The following is a 23,618-nucleotide window of genomic DNA, read 5'->3' as shown; positions in this document are numbered from 1 at the left end:
GCTGAGGCCAGAGAATCACTTGATCCCCAGAGTTAGAGATTGCTGTGAGCTGTGACGCCACGACACTCTACTGAGGATGACAAAGCGAAACTCCATCTCAAAAAACGAACAAACAAAAATACCCCCAACAACTTTATGTTCTTGGTTTCTCTACCATCTCTTTATTCTTGATCATTTTAGGTGATAATTTTTTAGAAACCCATCTACTGTCTAGTCAATGGAATTTTAAGAGGAAACAAATGTAAATATTTATGTCTAGCATCCCTACTTAGAAGAGTGTCTTCTTCTCTCTTTAAAGTTCTGATCTAACAAAAAACAGTGGTCAATACATATCATCCCGTGGCCCAGTGTAATCCTGTGCATTCAAAGGCAAAGCCCATCTTCATCCAGGGGCACTACAGTCATTCACTGTGAGATGGCTGTGGTATTTTGTAGAGGAAAGGTTGTTTGTTTGTTTGTCTTGTTTTTAAGATGAGTGTCTCACTCTGTCACCCGGGCTAGAGTGCCATGGCCTCAGACTAACTCACAGCAACCTCAAACTCCTGGGCTTATGCGAATCTCTTGCTTCAGCCTCCTAAATAGATGGAAGTATAGGCACCTGCCACAACACCCGGCTAATTTTTTCTATTTTTAGTAGAGACCGGTCTGGCTTCTCAGGCTGTTCTCAAACTCCTAAGCTCAAGCAATTCTCCTGCCTCAGCCTCCCAATGTGCTAGGATTATAGGTGTGAGCCACCATGCGCGGCCCACCAGGCAAGTCTTTTACTATTCAACTGCTATGGCTGAATTGGATGTATGTTGAACTACTGACTTCTAAGATCAGTGACAACCTAGAAACTTTCTGATTCTATGATCTGCTGCTATGACCTGACTCCGTGTATTCTGGCTACTTTCCTAGTTTGTTCAAGTATTTTTTCTCCCTGTGTGACTGTATCTCTGTAACACCACCATACGCAAGTGAATCATACATTCGGTGTCAAATATGTCTTCATTTTCCCACATAGTACAGCAAAGAAGATATGAGCCAGGGGAAGCAAAGAACTGGATAAATTATCCAACCATCTGCCCCAAATTAAATTTAAATAAGATATCAGTAACAAGTATAATCAAATAGAAATAAATAAGATGATTTTCTTCTCCTGAAAGACTAATAGCCAAATTAAATGAAACTAACTAAGGCATGGAAGACTGTCCCCACCAGTCATGTATAGAGCTCATGGCAGCAGAAACAAGTACAGATACCAAAGCAGAGCCATTCAAGGAGATGCATTATGGGCCATTTTATTTAATGGGCAGTTGGCAGGGTAAAAAGTCTATTCAGAGTTTTCAAAGAGTCTTTCTGCCGAGCTAAGAGACCTGTGGTTAGGTTCTCGGAGTTTCCTGGCAGCATGGCCCCCAAATGTGAGTCTCTGCTCCCACCTCAGAAGAAGAAATCAAGATTGCCTACTGCTCCCAGACCAGAGGACACCTCAGGCTCTCAGGGATTGCTGATAAAGAAAGGAAAAGAACAGCAAGAAGCAATTGAACATATTGATGAAGTACAAAATGAAATAGACAGACTTAATGAACAAGACAGTGAGGAGATTTTGAAAGTAGAACAGAAATATAACAAACTCCACCAACCATTTTTTCAGAAGAGGTCAGACTTGATCTCCAAAATCCCACATTTGAGAGTAACAACATTCGTCAACCATCCACAAGTGTCCACGCTGCTTGGGGAGGAGGATGAAGAGGCGCTGCATTATTTGACCAGAGTTGAAGTGACAGAATTTGAAGATACTAAATCAGGTTACGGAATAGATTTTTATTTTGATGAAAACCCTTACTTTGAAAATAAAGTTCTCTCCAAAGAATTTCATCTGAATGAGAGTGGTGATCCATCTTCAAAGTCCACTGAAACCAAATGGAAATCTGGAAAGGATTTGACGAAATGTTCCAGTCAAACACAGAATAAAGCCAGCAGGAAGAGGCAACATGAGGAACCAGAGAGCTTCTGTACCTGGTTTACTGACCATTCTGATGCAGGTGCAGATGGATTAGGAGAGGCCATCAAAGATGACATTTGGCCAAATCCATTACAGTACTACTTGGTTCCTGATATAGATGATGAAGGAGAAGGAGAAGAAGAAGAAGATGATGATGATGATGATGAAGGTTTGGAAGATATTGATGAAGAATGTGATGAGGATGAAGGTGAAGAAGATGAAGATGATGATGAGGGGGAGGAAGGAGGAGGATGAAGGAGAAGGTGACTAACACAACACTGATGGATTCCAACCTTTTAAAAATTTTTCTCCAGTCCCTGGGAGCAAGTTGCAGTCTTTTTTTTTTTTTCCTCTTGTGCTCCGTCGCCCTGTTCTTGAGGTCTCTTTTCTCTACACCATGATTCTCAACTTATTTTGGGGGGAAATACCTTGAGCAGAATGCAATGGGAAAAGAAAAAAAAAGTCTATTCAGTAAGTTGGCAACACTAAGTTAAAGAGAGAAATCATGTAGGTCATTTCAGACACCATGCGAACTGATCTTTAGAGCTTGAATGTAGCGTGAATTGATTGTCTACAGAGAATTAGAAAAAGTGCCAACACACATGGCTGAGTGGTAGCTAATCAAAGGTGTTTTGTTCCTTTTTTAAACAAAGCTGGGAACAAAGTTTTTTTGTAAATGTAGAACTGGTTGGGTCAGTAGGATATTACTACCCACATCTAGTATTTTCTTAATATTTTTGTGTGAATATGATCACACGGAGACATGCTATTACCTATGAATTTCTATATTGAAAAGGGGAGAAATCAGGAGAAAAAAATAGCAGATACTACTTAAGATCTTGTCTTGTTTTGCTGATCAATATATTTCTTCAGCCAGCAAGTTAGTGGTGCTTTTCTTCCCCCTTGATTGGCAGTGTTTTACTCAGATTGTGTGGAATATTTCTTCCATGGGAAGTAAGATTTCTAACTAATTAAAACCAAAAACACTTTGAGACTCACTTTCTGGTGATATTCCCTTTACAGCAGTGGTCTGGAACCAAATGCACAATATCCCCATAGTATGCCTGTGCTACACAGCACGTATAAAGGGACCAGACATTTTTCTTCAGTAACTGTGTGTGTTGCTCCCTAGTGGCGTGAAAATAGATTCATACGATGATCAAATATATATATATATGTATATATTTTTTTTTTGTTGAAGTTGCCAAAATGATTATTGAGTAGGGACACACTCTTCTACTTTTTAGGGAAAAGAATGAATGGTGAAGGAAGATGAATAAATTATAATTCAGTGTCCCACCTGTCATTTTGTTTGCCTTATTGCTTTATATGGGAATTCTGAACAGCTTCTGGACCAAGAATTAATACAGATGTCAGGAAAATTGACACATAGGCACTAATAAACATGGGAAAAAACAAAGGTTATTACTTAGATAACAAGCAGCACAAAGTTCCTCCAGAGAGAAGGGCTCAAAATCTGTCTGGAGAGAGATGGAAGTGGATGTCTTTGATATTTAATTGTCTCACTTTCTTGCTCAAATATGAGATAAAAGGAGACACAGGAAGTGTAAGACTTAAAATCTGTCAATGATCAAACATTAAATCTTGAGTTTTTCTTTACTGTACTTATTTTAATATCAGAAATAATTGACATAATATCCATATTTTAAATGCTGAGGTAAAATGATTATTCGGGACTTTTCTACTGAACAACTGTAATTTTTTTATTTTTTATTTTTTATTTCTTTTAGAGACAGAGTCTCACTTTCTGGCCCTCAGTAGAGTGCCGTGACGTCACAGCTCACAGCAACCTCCAACTCCTGGGCTTAGGCAATTCTCTTCCCTCAGCCTCCTGAGTAGCTGGGACTATAGGCGCCTGCCACAATGCCTGGCTATTTTCTTGTTGCAGTTTGGCTGAGGCCGTGTTCGAACCCGCCACCTTCAGTATATGTGGCTGGCACCCTACCCACTGAGCCACAGGAGCTGCTTGAACAACTGTAATTTATTATGCTTTGTTTTTCATAGCATTTCTAAGAGATTTTTGCCTTTGTTACCTTGTTTAATCATCATTAAATCTGATACATACTTAGACCAAAATTATTTTCCTTATTAATTAATTTTTCAGGATTAGTTGTGATATCACGCCATAACTTTCATTCAAAAAATAGAATTTGGTGCTCAATTCATAATTGACAAGTCATGGAAGCAACCTAAGTGCCCATTAACCCATGAATGGATCAACAAACTGTGGTATATGTATACCATGGAATATTATGCAGCCATTAAAAAGATGGAGACTTTACATCTTTTACATTTACCTGGATGGAGTTGAAATACATTCTTCTTACTAAAGTACTGCAAGAATGGAAAGATGAATATCCAAGGTACTCCATACTAATATGAAATCAATATATAAATAATTACATGTTCCTAAGAACAATAAAACTCTATTATAGTCCAGTTCGGGAGTAGAGAGAAACAGGAGGGGGGAGGATGTATGGCAGAGGGAGGCAGGGCATGAGGTAGGATCTCACCTAATGTGCACATTGTGAGGGCGTATAACACGCCTCAGGGTAAGGAGCTCTTCTACATGTGGAAATTAGCCCTGGAAGTGAGAACAATGTAACCTAAATATTGTACCCTCATATTAACTTGAATAAATTAGAAAAAAAGAAAAACAAAACACAAACTAGAACTTGGCAATTATTATTCTCTTGGACAGACTTGATTTTACAGGATCTCTGCTGTTCTTAAAGAATTGTCATAAGGTGGTATAAAGGACACTGGAAACTAAGAAGGGGAGAAGGTGGAAGGAGGGTGAGGGATAAAAAACTTACCTGTTGAGTACAAAAAACTTACCTGTTGAGTATCTGATGATAAGCACATGGAAAGCCCTGACTTCAACATTATAAAATTCATCTATGGAACACAAACACTTATAACCCGTTAATATTTTGACATTTTAAAAAGTGAATATGTTTTTTTCAGAGCAATGTACCATGTTACATAGAAAACAGGACTTGAAATACATTTTTAAGAACCATTAGCCTTATTAATATGTTATTTATTTTTTATTTTTTGCAGTTTTTGGCAGGGGCTGGGTTTGAACCCACCACCTGCAGTATATGGGGCCGGCGCCCTACTCCTTCGAGCCACAGGCGCCACACAATAATATGTTATTTTTGATGCCGTCAAGGGCATTGGGAACTTCAGTCCTTTGCAGTCGAATTCTTAGCTTTTAGGTGAGCCTGCCTCCAGGCTGGAATAATTTAGTCACCTGACTTTCCTGTAACTCCTATTATTTTTGGCTTCATGAGGCAGAATTTATGCACAAGTGGTCCTTTTTCCATTCCCCAAAAGTCTTTTGTAGGACGCTGATAATCTCGTCTCTTTTCCTAGAGTGTTCAAAAATCACTGCTCATATCCTGGGTTTATGTACAAATATGTAGGTTACAGTTGAACTTCCAATCTTCCTACTATTTCAAATAATTTGGAGTTTAACATTATTTCTTGGTTTAGCATTCCCTCAAAACTAGCTTATTAGATGTAATCAGTGGGTATTGTTTTAATAATTATGATGAGGAAAATGTTATAAATTATCCCTGAATTAAACCAAATATAATTGCTATGGAAGGTCATTTTCATTATTTAAAGCACTGAGTTGGCCAGGCACAGTGGCTCATGCCTACTAACACCAGCACTTTGAGGCTGAGGCAGGAGGATCTCTTGAGGCCAGAAGTTCAAGATCAGCCTGAGTGACATAGCGATATCCTGTCTCTAGAAACACAAAATTGAGTTGATTATACTTAGATAAAACAAATATTAGAAGTAAATACATTTCCTATATCAAAATGTCAGGCCAAATGCGTATGTAATGATTGTTAGTACTCACCAATACCAACGAGAAGGTGTGTAATTGGGTTCACATTTTCAAGCACTTACGTTTGCTTCTTCTTGATTTTCATAATCACTTAGACAAGGGGATAAAGGGAGGGGGAGGAGCTTCTGAATGTTTCTGCAATGCACCAGGATTATTTAAATCTACCTCACAGAGTCCATTTCCTGTGCACTGAAAGCCCTGTGACATTTCCAGAGCTAATGTTTATTTTGGGATGTGAGAGATGTTAAAACGCCGTGTGCTGAAACCACAACATTTGTGAGAAGCATGAGACAAAGGCTACTGGCAGGTTGCAAGAAGTGGGGCAAACCCCGCCGGAAGGAAACAGACTATTGAATTACAGGAGCCAAGAGCAGGCAAATCCACCTGGGTCAGAAAACTCAAGGGAGGCTGCCAAGAAGGACTTAACAACTACTGTTCTCTCTTTCCTGCCTAAGGATATTCAATCTAAAGAACCATGCATTTTCTCTACCTTCATAAATGCCGAGAGCTCAAATCCCAAATGACATAAAGGAAGACATTAATACATTGGTGGCAAGCTACCCAGACACGCGAGGAAAAACACCTCGTGTTTATCAGCTACCTTGTCTGTATATTTTGGATTGTATATTTTGGATTGTCTTATCCATATGTTTTACTAAAGCATTTCCTTGAAACTTGCCGATCCTTACAATACCCCATCATAATAACAACAGTCTAAGAATTATTTTTCTTTCTTTACAAATAAAAAAAAAAAGAAGGAAGTCACTTATCTAAGTTCACACACTGAGTGTTACTTTCTAGAAGCACCCCTTAATATTCCACCACACTAGACTCAGTCTTAAGGGGAAACTGATCATCTTTCCTAAATAACAAAATATAATGGCAGTAACACAGTCCTTTATTCTGCATTTTTAGATGTTCACATAATTTTCAAATAAGGATTCCAATACATGTAATTATCAGTATGAAAGTTAAATTCCTGAGAGAGAGAGAAGCTGATTCTTACTTTAAAGTCACAGGGTGTCAATTTTTCTGATAGCCTATCAAAAGTTATGTGTGTGTGTGTATATATATATATATTTATATATATTCTCCTTATCAAATTCTTATCCAGATTACAATGTGTTAAAGTTAAATAAAAAGAGTAAGAAAAGAGTAAGAATGGAATTTGGGGGGTTTTATTTACTTATTTTTCTTTTTTTTTTTTTATAAGAGGAAGGGCTTTATTTCTTTCTTTCTTTATTTTTTTTTTTTATTTTTTTTTTTATTGTTGGGGATTCATTGAGGGTACAATAAGCCAGTTACACTGATTGCAATTGTTAGGTAAAGTCCCTCTTGCAATCATGTCTTGCCCCCATAAAGTGTGACACACACTAAGGCCCCACCCTCCTCCCTCCATCCCTCTTTCTGCTTCCCCCCCCATAAACTTAATTGTCATTAATTGTCCTCATATCAAGATCGAGTACATAGGATTCATGCTTCTCCATTCTTGTGATGCTTTACTAAGAATAATGTCTTCCACTTCCATCCAGGTTAATACGAAGGATGTAAAGTCTCCATTTTTTTTTTTTTTTTTATAAAACCATTTTCTTTTTTTTTTTTTTTTTTTTTGGCCGGGGCTGGGTTTCAACCCGCCACCTCCGGCATATGGGACCGGCGCCCTACTCACTGAGCCACAGGTGCCGCCCTAAGTCTCCATTTTTTTTAATAGCTGAATAGTATTCCATGGTATACATATACCACAGCTTGTTAATCCATTCCTGGGTTGGTGGGCATTTAGGCTGTTTCCACATTTTGGCAATGGTAAATTGAGCTGCAATAAACAGTCTAGTACAAGTGTCCTTATGATAAAAGGATTTTTTTCCTTCTGGGTAGATGCCCAGTAATGGGATTGCAGGATCGAATGGGAGGTCTAGGTTGAGTGCTTTGAGGTTTCTCCATACTTCCTTCCAGAAAGGTTGTACTAGTTTGCAGTCCCACCAGCAGTGCAAAAGTGTTCCCTTCTCTCCACATCCACGCCAGCATCTCCAGTTTTGAGATTTTGTGATATGGGCCATTCTCACTGGGGTTAGATGATATCTCAGGGTTGTTTTGATTTGCATTTCTCTAATATATAGAGATGATGAACATTTTTTCATGTGTTTGTTAGCCATTAGTCTGTCATCTTTAGAGAAAGTTCTATTCATGTCTCTTGCCCATTGATATAAGGGATTGTTGGCTTTTTTCATGTGGATTAATTTGAGTTCTCTATAGATCCTAGTTATCAAGCTTTTGTCTGATTGAAAATATGCAAATATCCTTTCCCATTGTGTAGGTTGTCTCTTTGCTTTGGTTATTGTGTCCTTAGCTGTACAGAAGCTTTTCAGTTTAATGAAGTCCCATTTGTTTATTTTTGTTGTTGTTGCAATTGCCATGGCAGTCTTCTTCATGAAATCTTCCCCCAGGCCAATATCTTCCAGTGTTTTTCCTATGCTTTCTTTGAGGATTTTTATTGTTTCATGTCTTAAATTTAAGTCCTTTATCCATCTTGAATCAATTTTTGTGAGTGGGGAAAGGTGTGGGTCCAGTTTCAGTCTTTTACATGTAGACATCCAGTTCTCCCAACACCATTTATTGAATAGGGAGTCTTTCCCCCAAGGTAAGTTCTTGTTTGGTTTATCAAAGATTAGGTGGTTGTAAGATGTTAGTTTCATTTCTTGGTGTTCAATTCGATTCCAAGTATCTATGTCTGTGTTTTTGTGCCAGTACCACGCTGTCTTGAGCACTGTGGCTTTGTAGTACAGACTAAAATCTGGTATGCTGATGCCCCCAGCTTTATTTTTGTTACTAAGAACTGCCTTAGCTATACGGGGATTTTTCCGGTTCCATACAAAACGCAGAATCATTTTTTCCAAATCTTGAAAGTACGATGTAGGTACTTTGATAGGAATGGCATTGAATAGGTAGATAGCTTTGGGAAGTATAGACATTTTAACAATGTTGATTCTTCCCATCCATGAGCATGGTATGTTCTTCCATTTGTTAATATCCTCTGCTATTTCCTTTCTGAGGATTTCATAGTTTTCTTTATAGAGGTCCTTCACCTCCTTCGTTAGGTATATTCCTAGGTATTTCATTTTCTTTGAGACTATGGTGAAGGGAGTTGTGTCCTTAATTAGCTTCTCATCTTGACTGTTATTGGTGTATACAAAGGCTACTGACTTGTGGACATTGATTTTATATCCTGAAACATTACTGTATTTTCTGATGACTTCTAGGAGTCTTGTGGTTGAGTCTTTGGGGTTCTCTAAGTATAAGATCATGTCGTCAGCAAAGAGGGAGAGTTTGACCTCCTCTGCTCCCATTTGGATTCTCTTTATTTCCTTGTCTTGCCTAATTGTATTGGCTAGAACTTCCAGCACTACGTTGAATAGTAAAGGTGACAGAGGACAACCTTGTCTGGTTCCAGTTCTAAGAGGAAAAGCTTTCAGTTTTACTCTATTCAGTAAAATATTAGCTGTGGGTTTGTCATAGATAGCTTCAATCAGTTTTAGAAATGTGCCACCTATGCCTATACTCTTCAGTGTTCGAATTAGAAAAGGATGCTGGATTTTATCAAATGCTTTTTCTGCATCTATTGAGAGGATCATGTGATCTTTATTTTTGCCTCTGTTAATATGGTGGATAACGTTTATGGACTTGTGTATGTTAAACCAGCCTTGCATCCCTGGGATGAAGCCTACTTGATCATGATGAATGACTTTTTTGATGCTAAGCTGTAATCTATTGGCTAGGATTTTGTTGAGAATTTTTCCATCTATATTCATGAGTGAGATTGGTCTGAAATTCTCCTTTTTGCTTGGGTCTTTTCCTGGTTTTGGTATCAGGGTGATGTTTGCTTCATAGAATGTGTTGGGGAAGATTCCTTCCTCCTCAGTTTTTTGGAACAATTTCTGCAGTACAGGAATAAGCTCTTCCTTGAAGGTTTGATAGAATTCTGGAGTGAAGCCATCTGGACCAGGGCATTTTTTAGTTGGAAGCTTTTTTATTGTTTCTTTGATCTCAGTGCTTGAAATTGGTCTGTTCAGGAGGTCTATTTCATCCTGGCTAAGTCTAGGGAGAGGGTGTGATTCCAAATATTGATCCATTTCCTTCACATTGTCAAATTTCTGGGCATAGAGTTTCTGGTAGTATTCAGAGATGATCTCTTGTATCTCTGTGGGATCAGTTGTTATTTCCCCTTTATCGTTTCTGATTGAGGTTATTAGAGATTTTACTTTTCTATTTCTCATTAGTCTGGCCAATGGTTTATCTATTTTATTTATTTTTTCAAAAAACCAACTCCTTGTTTCATTAATTTTCTGAATGATTCTTTTGTTTTCAATTTCATCGATCTCTGATTTGATTTTGGATATTTCTTTTCTTCTACTGAGTTTAGGCTTAGATTGTTCTTCTTTTTCCAATTCCATAAGATTTCTTGTGAGATTGTTGATGTGCTCTCTTTCTGTTTTTCGAATGTAGGCATCTAAAGTGATGAATTTTCCTCTCAAAACTGCTTTTGCAGTATCCCACAGGTTTTGGTAGCTTGTGTCTTCATTGTTGTTATGCTCAAGGAAGTTAATAATTTCCTGTTTTATTTCTTCCTTCACCCATCTGTTATTCAACAGAAGATTGTTTAGTTTCCATGCCTTTGGGTGGGGTCGAGCATTTTTGTTAGAGTTGAGTTCCACCTTTAGTGCCTTATGGTCTGAAAAGATACAAGGTAAAATTTCAATTCTTTTGATTCTGTTGATATTTGTTTTGTGTCCCAGGATATGATCAATTTTGGAGAATGTTCCATGGGGTGATGAGAAGAATGTATATTCTTTATCTTTGGGGTGGAGTGTTCTATATGCGTCTATCAAGCATAGATGTTCTAGGGTCTCATTTAAATCTCTTACATCTTTGTTTAATTTCTGTTTAGAGGATCTGTCCAGCTCTGTAAGAGGAGTGTTAAAGTCCCCTGTTATGATGGTATTATCAGATATCATATTGCTCAGACTGAGTAAGGTCTGCTTCAAGAATCTGGGAGCATTTAAATTGGGTGCATAAATATTTAGAATTGAAATGTCTTCTTGTTGTAGTTTTCCCTTGACCAATATAAAGTGACCATCTTATCTGGGCACCGTGAGTCTGGGGAGATAGGACTCCAGGCGTCTCTGGCTGGTGGGAACTGCCTACCATCACTCCTATGAGGATACAGGGAGTCAGCGAGAGACTTCTGGACCCCAAGAGGAGGACTGAATCCATGGAAAACCGGCAAGTGGTCGCGTGTGTTCAATCCGTCTAAACCCGCCCACAACTTCCACAGGCACAAGAACTTAAAGAGCAAGAGGAAGTGAAAGGAAAATTAGGGCAAGCAAACAGATAAAAGAAATCACTCATGAGGAAGAATCAGCAGAAAACTCCAGGCAACATGAAGAACCAGTCTAGAACAACCCCACCAAGGGACCATGAGGTAGCTACTGCAGATGATTCCACCAGTATAGAAATGTTAGGAATGACAGAAAGGGAATTTAGAATACACATGTTGAAAACAATGAAAGAAATGATGGAAACAATGAAGGAAATTGCTAATAAAGTGGAAAATAACAAAAAGGAAATCCAAAAACAGAATCAAATAAGAGATGAACGATATGAAGAATATAAAAAGGATATAGCAGACCTGAAGGAACTGAAACAGTCAATTAGGGAACTTAAAGATGCAATGGAAAGTATCAGCAACAGGTTAGACCATGCAGAAGAAAGAATTTCAGAGGTAGAAGACGAAGTTCTTGAGATAACTCAGACAGTAAAAGAGGCAGAAAAGAAGAGAGAGAAAGCAGAACGTTCACTGTCAGAATTATGGGACTTTATGAAGCGTTCCAACATACGAGTTATAGGAATTCCAGAAGGGGAAGAGGAGTGCCCCAGAGGAATGGAAGCCATACTAGAGAATATTATAAAAGAAAATTTCCCAAACATCACCAAAGATTCTGACACACTGCTTTCAGAGGGATATCGGACCCCGGGTAGCCTCAACTCTAACCGAGCTTCTCCAAGACACATTGTGATGAAGCTGTCCAAAGTCAAGACAAAAGAAAAGATTCTGCAAGCTGCCAGGAGTAAGCGCCAGTTGACCTACAGGGGCAAATCCATCAGAGTTACCACAGACTTCTCTAATGAAACTTTCCAAGCAAGAAGACAATGGTCATCTACCTTTAATCTACTTAAACAGAACAATTTTCAGCCCAGAATTCTGTACCCTGCTAAGCTAAGCTTCAAAATTGACGGAGAAATCAAATCATTTACGGATATACAAACATTGAGGAAATTCGCCACAACAAGACCAGCTCTACAGGAAATACTTCAACCTGTTCTGCACACTGACCACCACAATGGATCAGCAGCAAAGTAAGAACTCAGAAATGAAAGGACAGAGCCTAACCTCCACACTGATGCAAAAGATAAAACTAAGCAATGGACTCTCACCAAATAAGACGAATAGAATACTACCACACTTATCCATTATCTCAATAAATGTTAATGGCTTGAATTCCCCACTGAAGAGACATAGATTGGCTGACTGGATTAAAAAACACAAGCCATCCATTTGCTGTCTGCAAGAAACACACCTGGCTTCAAAAGACAAATTAAAGCTCCGAGTCAAGGGTTGGAAGACAATTTTTCAGGCAAATGGAATTCAAAAGAAAAGAGGAGTTGCAATCTTATTTTCAGATACATGTGGATTTAAAGCAACTAAAGTCAAAAAAGACAAAGATGGTCACTTTATATTGGTCAAGGGAAAACTACAACAAGAAGACATTTCAATTCTAAATATTTATGCACCCAATTTAAATGCTCCCAGATTCTTGAAGCAGACCTTACTCAGTCTGAGCAATATGATATCTGATAATACCATCGTAACAGGGGACTTTAACACACCTCTTACAGAGCTGGACAGATCCTCTAAACAGAAATTAAACAAAGATGTAAGAGATTTAAATGAGACCCTAGACCAACTATGCTTGATAGACGTATATAGAACACTCCACCCCAAAGATAAAGAATATACATTCTTCTGATCACCCCATGGAACATTCTCCAAAATTGATCATATCCTGGGACACAAAACAAATATCAACAGAATCAAAAGAATTGAAATTTTACCTTGTATCTTTTCAGACCATAAGGCACTAAAGATGGAACTCAACTCTAAAAAAAATGCTCAACCCCACCCAAAGGCATGGAAATTAAACAATCTTCTGTTGAATAACAGATGGGTGCAGGAAGAAATAAAACAGGAAATCATTAACTTCCTTGAGCATAACAACAATGAAGACACAAGCTACCAAAACCTGTGGGATACTGCAAAAGCAGTTTTGAGAGGAAAATTCATCGCTTTAGATGCCTACATTCGAAAAACAGAAAGAGAGCACATCAACAATCTCACAAGAGATCTTATGGAATTGGAAAAAGAAGAACAATCTAAGCCTAAACCCAGTAGAAGAAAGGAAATATCCAAAATCAAATCAGAGATCAATGAAATTGAAAACAAAAGAATCATTCAGAAAATTAATGAAACAAGGAGTTGGTTTTTTGAAAAAATAAATAAAATAGATAAACCATTGGCCAGACTAACTAGAAATAGAAAAGTAAAATCTCTAATAACCTCAATCAGAAACGATAAAGGGGAAATAACAACTGATCCCACAGAGATACAAGAGATCATCTCTGAATACTACCAGAAACTCTATGCCCAGAAATTTGACAATGTGAAGGAAATGGATCAATATTTGGAATCACACCCTCTCCCTAGACTTAGCCAGGAAGAAATAGACCTCCTGAACAGACCAATTTCAAGCACTGAGATCAAAGAAACAATAAAAAAGCTTCCAACTAAAAAATGCCCTGGTCCAGATGGCTTCACTCCAGAATTCTATCAAACCTTCAAGGAAGAGCTTATTCCTGTACTGCAGAAATTATTCCAAAAAATTGAGGAAGAAGGAATCTTCCCGAACACATTCTATGAAGCAAACATCACCCTGATACCAAAACCAGGAAAAGACCCAAGCAAAAAGGAGAATTTCAGACCAATCTCACTCATGAATATAGATGGAAAAATTCTCAACAAAATCCTAGCCAATAGATTACAGCTTATCATCAAAAAAGTCATTCATCATGATCAAGTAGGCTTCATCCCAGGGATGCAAGGCTGGTTTAACATACGCAAGTCCATAAACGTTATCCACCATATTAACAGAGGCAAAAATAAAGATCACATGATCCTCTCAATAGATGCAGAAAAAGCATTTGATAAAATCCAGCATCCTTTTCTAATTAGAACACTGAAGAGTATAGGCATAGGTGGCACATTTCTAAAACTGATTGAAGCTATCTATGACAAACCCACAGCCAATATTTTACTGAATGGAGTAAAACTGAAAGCTTTTCCTCTTAGAACTGGAACCAGACAAGGTTGTCCTCTGTCACCTTTACTATTCAACATAGTGCTGGAAGTTGTAGCCAATACAATTAGGCAAGACAAGGAAATAAAGGGAATCCAAATGGGAGCAGAGGAGGTCAAACTCTCCCTCTTTGCTGACGACATGATCTTATACTTAGAGAACCCCAAAGAGTCAACCACAAGACTCCTAGAAGTCATCAGAAAATACAGTAATGTTTCAGGATATAAAATCAATGTCCACAAGTCAGTAGCCTTTGTATACACCAATAACAGTCAAGATGAGAAGCTAATTAAGGACACAACTCCCTTCACCATAGTTTCAAAGAAAATGAAATACCTAGGAATATACCTAACGAAGGAGGTGAAGGACCTCTATAAAGAAAACTATGAACTCCTCAGAAAGGAAATAGCAGACGATATTAACAAATGGAAGAACATACCATGCTCATGGATGGGAAGAATCAACATTGTTAAAATGTCTATACTTCCCAAAGCTATCTACCTATTCAATGCCATTCCTATCAAAGTACCTACATCGTACTTTCAAGATTTGGAAAAAATGATTCTGCGTTTTGTATGGAACCGGAAAAAACCCCGTATAGCTAAGGCAGTTCTTAGTAACAAAAATAAAGCTGGGGGCATCAGCATACCAGATTTTAGTCTGTACTACAAAGCCATAGTGCTCAAGACAGCATGGTACTGGCACAAAAACAGAGACATAGACACTTGGAATCGAATTGAACACCAAGAAATGAAACTAACATCTTACAACCACCTAATCTTTGATAAACCAAACAAGAACTTACCTTGGGGGAAAGACTCCCTATTCAATAAATGGTGTTGGGAGAACTGGATGTCTACATGTAAAAGACTGAAACTGGACCCACACCTTTCCCCACTCACAAAAATTGACTCAAGATGGATAAAGGACTTAAATTTAAGGCATGAAACAATAAAAATCCTCAAAGAAAGCATAGGAAAAACACTGGAAGATATTGGCCTGGGGGAAGACTTCATGAAGAAGACTGCCATGACAATGGCAACAACAACAAAAATAAACAAATGGGACTTCATTAAACTGAAAAGCTTCTGTACAGCTAAGGAGACAATAACCAAAGCAAAGAGACAACCTACACAATGGGAAAGGATATTTGCATATTTTCAATCAGACAAAAGCTTGATAACCAGGATCTATAGAGAACTCAAATTAATCCACATGAAAAAAGCCAACAATCCCTTATATCAATGGGCAAGAGACATGAATAGAACTTTCTCTAAAGACGACAGACGAATGGCTAACAAACACATGAAAAAATGTTCATCATCTCTATACATTAGAGAAATGCAAATCAAAACAACCCTGAGATATCATCTAACCCCAGTGAGAATGGCCCACATCACAAAATCTCAAAACTGCAGATGCTGGCGTGGATGTGGAGAGAAGGGAACACTTTTACACTGCTGGTGGGACTGCAAACTAGTACAACCTTTCTGGAAGGAAGTATGGAGAAACCTCAAAGCACTCAACCTAGACCTCCCATTTGATCCTGCAATCCCATTACTGGGCATCTACCCAGAAGGAAAAAAATCCTTTTATCATAAGGACACTTGTACTAGACTGTTTATTGCAGCTCAATTTACCATTGCTAAAGTGACCATCTTTGTCTTTTTTGACTTTAGTTGCTTTAAATCCACATGTATCTGAAAATAAGATTGCAACTCCTCTTTTCTTCTGAATTCCATTTGCCTGAAAAATTGTCTTCCAACCCTTGACTCGGAGCTTTAATTTGTCTTTTGAAGCCAGGTGTGTTTCTTGCAGACAACAAATGGATGGCTTGTGTTTTTTAATCCAGTCAGCCAATCTATGTCTCTTCAGTGGGGAATTCAAGCCATTAACATTTATTGAGATAATGGATAAGTGTGGTAGTATTCTATTCGTCTTATTTGGTGAGAGTCCATTGCTTAGTTTTATCTTTTGCATCAGTGTGGAGGTTAGGTTCTGTCCTTTGATTTCTGAGTTCTTACTTTGCTGCTGATCCATTGTCGTGGTCAGTGTGCAGAACAGGTTGAAGTATTTCCTGTAGAGCTGGTCTTGTTGTGGCAAATTTCCTCAATGTTTGTATATCCGTAAATGATTTGATTTCTCCGTCAATTTTGAAGCTTAGCTTAGCAGGGTACAGAATTCTGGGCTGAAAATTGTTCTGTTAAGTAGATATCCCTCTGAAAGCAGTGTGTCAGACTCTTTGGTGATGTTTGGGAAATTTTCTTTTATAATATTCTCTAGTATGGCTTCCATTCCTCTGGGGCATTCTTCTTCCCCTTCTGGAATTCCCATAACTCGTATGTTGGAACGCTTCATGAAGTCCCATAATTCTGACAGTGAACGTTCTGCTTTCTCTCTCTTCTTTTCTGCCTCTTTTACTATCTGAGTTATCTCAAAAACTTTGTCTTCTACCTCTGAAATTCTTTCTTCTGCATGGTCTAACCTTTTGCTGATACTTTCCATTGTATCTTTAAGTTCCCTAATTGACTGTTTCAGTTCCTTCAGGTCTGCTATATCCTTTTTATATTCTTCATATCGTTCATCTCTTATTTGATTCTGTTTTTGGATTTCCTTTTGCTTATTTTCCACTTTATCAGCAATTTCCTTCATTGTTTCCATCATTTCTTTCATTGTTTTCAACATGTGTATTCTAAATTCCGTTTCTGTCATTCCTAACATTTCTATACTGGTGGAATCGTCTGCAGTAGCTACCTAATGGTCCCTTGGTGGGGTTGTTCTAGACTGGTTCTTCATGTTGCCTGGAGTTTTCTGCTGATTCTTCCTCATGAGTGATTTCTTTTATCTGTTTGCTTGCCCTAATTTTCCTTTCACTTCCTCTTGCTCTTTAAGTTCTTGTGCCTGTGGACTAAGGGTTACAGGACCAGGAGGGTGAGAAGGTCGAAGAGCAAAAAAAGGGGATGAAAGAAAGGAGGACCGAGTGATAAGAAAAAAAGAAAGAGAAAGGAGAGGGGGTGGGTATAAGGAATATTGACAAAAAGAAGAGAGGCACAGAAAGAGGGAGACAGGGCAATATAGGTGTACAGTAGGGTACTTTGACACAACCTTAAAAAACCCCACCTTGTGGGGGTGCCCAGTTGCGTGGTTCCCTTGAGGTCAGCAGCTCTTTGCTAACCTGATCAGACACAGTACCCCACCTCCACCAAGTAGAGAGGAAAGACAAAAATGCTATAAATCAAACCAAAAGAAGCAAACAGAAAACTTTACAGGGATAAAATTGGGTGAAAAACCAAATTATATCGGTAGAAACACTAGCAAAAATGAAGTTGAAGTTATTAAAAAAGGCAGCAATGGGAAATTATAATTAAACTAGGAAAATTGAGAAAGAAAAAGGGATCTGTGTGGAAAAGATTGAAATTAAAAAAACAAAAGAACATCAGCAACGTCAAAATAAACAAACAAAAGAAACAACCAAACAAAAAAAAAAGAAAAAAATACACAACCAAAAACAAAGCAGTTTGTATATGTTATTGAATATTGTCTGGGCAACACGTGGTCTTCTGGGGTATGAGATGTTAGTCACAGTTCTGATACGACTGGAGGCTGCTGATTTCTCAAACCCCAGCAGGTAGACACCCTAAATCTCTCTTCAGCCTACTTAAAAGGCACTTTGAACTTGTAAACTTGCTGAGCGGAAGCTTTCCCAGCTTTCTCGCTGAAATCGCTGCTGAAGTGGCTATCCACTTACCCACTGTGCCAAAACCGGTCTCACTTTGCCCCTGAGGGTTAGGGCTGCAAGGCGGCTCAAACCCCACCCTTAGGCTACTTGGTTGCTGGGTTTCCAGCTCCCACCCGTTTCTAGCTCTGCGACCCTGAGGGCGGAGCTTGCCGGGGCAGATCACTGACAATGGATCCGTGTGACCCACCGCCAAACACTATTAGCTCCGTCTGGCTCAGCGGCTCAGACTGGGGCCCTAGACAACGGCCAAAGTTCTCCGCACTCCCGCTCAGGCCTTCCCCAAGGCAGTTCAACTCAGTGCCAAGTCCAAGGACATCCAAACAGTTCACAGGTAAGGCCTTTCTGGTTTGCAGTCTCGCTGCTACTGAACTTACAGTTGTGGGCGGGTTTAGACGGATTGAACACACGCGACCACTTGCCGGTTTTCCACTGTTTTAGTCCTCCTCTTGGGGTCCAGAAGTCTCTAGCTGACTCCCTGTATCTTCATAGGAGTGATGATAGGCAGTTCCCACCAGCCAGAGATGCCTGGATTCCTATCTCCCCAGACTCACGGTGCCCAGATGCAAGGAAGCTGTTACTCGGCTGCCATCTTGCTCCGCCTCCTACCCTTTCTTTATTTTTTTATTGTTAGGAATTCATTAAGGGTACAATAAACCAGGTTGCACTGATTGCATTTGTTAAGTCTCTCTTGCAATTGTGTCTTGCCCCACAAAGGTGTGGCACACACCAAGGCCCCACCCCTCTTCCTCCTTCCCTCTCTCTGCTCTTCCTTTTCCCATCCCTTCCTCCTTCTTTCTCTCTCTGCTCTCCCCTTCCCCCACCCCCACCGTGACCTTAATTGTCATTAATTGTCCTCACATCAAAATCAAGTACATAGGATTCATAGCTTCTCCATTCTTGTGATGCTTTACTAAGAATAATGCCTTCCACTTCCATCCAGGTTAACACAAAGGCTGTAAAGTCCCAATTTTTTTTTAATAGCTGAATAGTATTCCATGGTATACATATACCACAGCTTGTTAATCCATTCCTGGGTTGGTGGGCATTTAGGCTGTTTCCACATTTTGGCGATTATAAATTGAGCTGCAATAAACAGTCTAGTGCAAGTGTTGTTATGATAAAAGGATTTTTTTCCTTCTGGGTAAATGCCCACTAATGGGATTGAAGGATCAAATGGGAGGTCTAGCTTAAGTGCTTTGGGTTTCTCCATACTTCCTCCCAGAAAGGTTGTACTAGCTTGCAGTCCCGCCAGCAGTGTAAAAGTGTTCCTTTCTCTCCACATCCACACCAGCATCTCCAGTTTTGAGATTTTGTGATGTGGGCCATTCTCACTGGGGTTAGATGATATCTCAGAATGGTTTTGATTTGCATTTCTCTAGTATATAGGGATGATGAACATTTTTTTCATATGTTAGCCATTCGTCTGTCTTCTTTAGAGAAGGTTCTATTTATGTCTCTTGCCCATTGATATATGGGATTGTTGGCTTTTTTCATGTGGATTAATTTGAGTTCTCTATAGATCCTTGTTATCAAGGTTTTGTCAGATTCAAAATATGCAAATATCCTTTCCCATTGCACAGGTTGTCTATTTTCTTTGGTTATTGTCTCCTTAGCTGTACAGAAGCTTTTCAGTTTAATGAAGTCCCATTTGTTTATTTTTGTTGTTGTTGCAATTGCCATGGCAGTCTTCTTCATGAAGTCTTTCCACAGGCCAATATCTTCCAGTGTTTTTCCTATGCTTTCTTTGAGGATTTTTATTGTTTCATGCCTTAAATTTAAGTCTTTTATCCATCTTTAATCAATTTTCATGAGTGGAGAAAGGTGTGGGTCCAGTTTCAGTCTTTTACATGTGGATATCCAGTTGTTGAATAGAGAGTCTTTCCCCCAAGATATGTTCTTGTTTGGTTTATCAAAGATTAGGTGGTTGTAAGATGTTACTTTCATTTCCTGGTTTTCTATTCAATTCCAAGTGTCTATGTCTCTATTTTTGTGCCAGTACCATGCTATCTTGACCACTATGGCTTTGTAGTACAGCCTAAAATCTGGTATGGTGATGCCCCTAGCTTTATTTTTATTACTGAGAACTGCCTTAGCTATATGGGGCTTTTTCTAGTTCTATACAAAACACAGAATTATTTTTTCCAATTCTTGAAAGTACGATGTTGGTATTTTAATAGGAATGACATTGAATAGGTAGATTGCTTTGGGAAGTATAGACATTTTAACAAGGTCGATCCTTTCCAGCCATGAGCATGGTATGTTCTTCCATTTGTTAATATCCTCTGCTATTTCCTTTCTGAGGATTTCAGAATTTTCTTTATAGAGGTCCTTCACCTCCTTTGTTAGATATATTAGGTATTTCATTTTCTTTGAAACTATGGTGAAGAGAGTAGTGTCCTTAATTAGCCTCTCATCTTGACTGTTATTGGCGTATACAAAGGCTACTGACTTGTGGACATTAATTTTTTACCCTGAGACATTACTGTATTTTTTGATGACTTCTAGGACTCTTGTGGTTGAGTCTTTGGGATTCTCTAAGTATAAGATCATGATGTCAGCAAAGAGGGAGAGTTTGACCTCCTCTGCTCCCATTTGGATTCCCTTTATTTCCTTGTCTTGCCTAATTGTATTGGCTAGAACTTCCAGCACTATGTTGAATAGTAAAGGCGACAGAGGACAACCTTGTCTGGTTCCCGTTCTAAGATGAAAAGCTTTAAGTTTTACTCCATTCAGTAAAATATTAGCTGTGGATTTGTCATAGATAGGTTCAATCAGTTTCAGAAATGTGCCACCTATGCCTATACTCTTCAGTGTTCTAATTAGAAAAGGATGCTGGATTTTATCAAATGCTTTTTCTGCATCTATTGAGAGAATCATGTGATCTTTATTTTTGCCTCTGTTAATATGGCGGATAACGTTTATGGACTTGCATATGTTAAACCAGCCTTGCATCCGGGATGAAACCTACTCAATCATGATGTATGACTTTTTTGATGATAAGCTGTAATCTATTGGCTAGGATTTTGTTGAGAATTTTTGCATCTATATTCATGAGTGAAATTGGTCTGAAATTCTCCTTTTTAGTTAGGTCTTTTCCTGGTTTTGGTATCAGGGCAATGTTTGCTTCATAGAACATGTTGGGGAAGATTCCTTCTTCCTCAATTTTTTGGAATAATTTCTGCAGTACAGGAATAAGCTCTTCCTTGTATCTTGTTTGATAGAATTCTGGTGTGAAGCCATCTGGACCAGGGCATTTTTTGGTTGGAAGATTTTTTTATTGTTTCTTTAATTTCAGTGCTTGAAATTGGTCTGTTCAGGGGCTCTTTTTCTTCCTGGCTAAGTCAAGAGAGAGAGTGTGATCCCAAATATTGATCCATTTCCTTTGCATTGTCAAATTTCTGGGCATAGAGTTTCTGGTAGTATTCAGAGATGATCTCTTGTATCTCTGTGGGATCAGTTGTTATTTCCCCTTTATCATTTCTGATTGAGATTACTAGAGATTTTACTTTTCTATTTCTCGTCAGTCTGGTCAAAGGTTTATCTATTTTATTTATTTTTTCAAAAAACCAACTCCTTGTTTCATTAATTTTCTGAATGATTCTTTTGTTTTCAATTTCATTGATCTCTGATTTGATTTTGGAGATTTCTTTTTTCTACTGGGTTTAGGCTTAGATTGTTCTTCTTTTTCCAATTCCAAAAGATGGCTTGTGAGTTTGTTGATGCGCTCTCTTTCTGTTTTTTGAATGTAGGCATCTAAAGTGATAAATTTTCCTCTCAAAACTGCTTTTGCAGTATCCCACAGGTTTTGGTAGCTTGTGTCTTCATTGTTGTTATGCTCAAGGAAGTTAATGATTTCCTGTTTTATTTCTTCCCGCACCCATCTGTCATTCAACAGAAGGTTGTTTAATTTCCATGCCTTTGTGTGGGGTTGAACCTTTTTGTTAGAGTTGAGTTACACCTTTAGTGCCTTATTGTCTGAGAAGATACAAGGTAAAATTTCAATTCTTTGGATTCTGTTGAGGTTTTTTTTTGTATACTAGGATATGATCAATTTTGGAGAATGTTCCATGGGGTGATGAGAAGAATGTATATTCTTTATCTTTGGGATGGAGTGTTCTATATGCGTCTATCAAGCACGGTTGTTCTAGGGTCTCATTTAAATCTATCTTTGTTTAATTTCTATCTAGAGGATCAGTCCAGCTCTGTAAGAGGAGTGTTAAAGTCCCCTGTTGCTATGGTATTATCAGATATCATATTGCTCAGACTGAGTAAGGTCTGTTTCAAGAATCTGGAAGCATTTAAATTGGGGGAATAAATATTTAGAATTGAAACGTCTTCTTGTTGTATTTTTGCCTTGACCAATATAAAGTAACCATCTTTGTCTTTTTTGACTTTAGTTGCTTTAAATCCACATGTATCTGAAAATAAGATTGCAACTCCTCTTTTCTTCTGAATTCCATCTGCCTGAAAAATTGTCTTCCAACCCTTGACTTGGAGCTTTAATTTTTCTTTTGAAGCCAGGTGTGTTTCCTGCAGACTGCAAATGGATGGCTTGCGTTTTTTAATCCAGTCAGCCAATCTATGCCTCTTCAGTGGGGAATTCAAGCCATTAACATTTATTGAGATGATTGATAAGTGTGGTAGTATTCTATTCATCTTATTTTGTGAGAGTCCATTGCTTAGTTTTATCTTTTGCATCAGTGTGGAAGCTAGATTCTGTCCTTTAATTTCTGAGTTCTTTCTCTGCTGCTGATCCATTGTGATGGTCAATGTGTAGAACTGGTTGAAGTATTTCCTGTAGAGTTGGTCAAGACCAACTGTGGTGAATTTCCTCAATGTTTGTATATCAGTAAATGATTTGCTCTCTCCGTCAATTTTAAAGCTTAGCTTAGCAGGATACAGAATTCTGGGCTGGAAATTGTTCTGTTTAAGTACATTAAATGTAGATGACCATTGTCTTCTTGCTTGGAAAGTTTCATTAGAGAAGTCCACAGTCACTCTGATGGATTTGCCCTTGTAGGTCAACTGGTGCTTACTCCTGGCAGCTTGAAGAATCTTTTCTTTTGTCTTGACTTTGGACAGGTTCATCACAATGTGTCTTGGAGATGCTCGGTTAGAATTGAGGTGACCTGGGGTCCAATATCTCTCTAAAAGGAGTGTGTCAGAATCTTTGGTGATATTTGGGAAATTTTCATTTATTATATTCTCTAGTATGGCTTCCATTCCTCTGGGGCATTCTTCTTCCCCTTCTGGGATTCCTATAACTTATATGTTGGAATGCTTCATAAAGTCTCATAATTCTGTCAGTGAACGTTCTGCTTTCTCTCTCTTCTTTTCTGCCTCTTTAACTATCTGAGTTATTTCAAGAACTTTGTCTTCTACCTCCGAAATCCTTTCCTCTGTGTGGTCTAATCTGTTGCTGATGCTTTCTATTGCATCTCTAAGTTCCCTAATTGACTGTTTCAGTTCCTTTCAGCTCTGCTATATCCTTTCTATATTCTTCATATCGTTCATGTCTTATTTGATTCTTTTTTGGATTTCCTTTTTGGT

The 23,618-nt window shown here is 38.4% G+C and overlaps 2 protein-coding genes across 3 annotated transcripts in view; both read left to right on the top strand.

Moving 5' to 3' along the window:
- The window catches only part of CLDN10 (claudin 10), a 171,209-nt gene that overhangs the window by 91,173 nt on the left and 56,418 nt on the right, over positions 1-23,618 (top strand). The window lies entirely within an intron of this gene.
- LOC128566638 (protein SET-like) lies at positions 1,388-2,239 on the top strand. Its single transcript, XM_053563565.1, has one exon. It carries the CDS (start codon positions 1,388-1,390, stop codon positions 2,237-2,239), a length of 852 nt encoding a protein of 283 aa, XP_053419540.1.

This window comes from Nycticebus coucang, chromosome 15 (assembly GCF_027406575.1).
Source record: "Nycticebus coucang isolate mNycCou1 chromosome 15, mNycCou1.pri, whole genome shotgun sequence".
In the NCBI taxonomy this organism is placed as follows: domain Eukaryota; kingdom Metazoa; phylum Chordata; class Mammalia; order Primates; family Lorisidae; genus Nycticebus; species Nycticebus coucang.
Note: the sequence above shows the minus strand (reverse complement) of the source record. Positions and strands in the feature narration are given on the sequence as shown.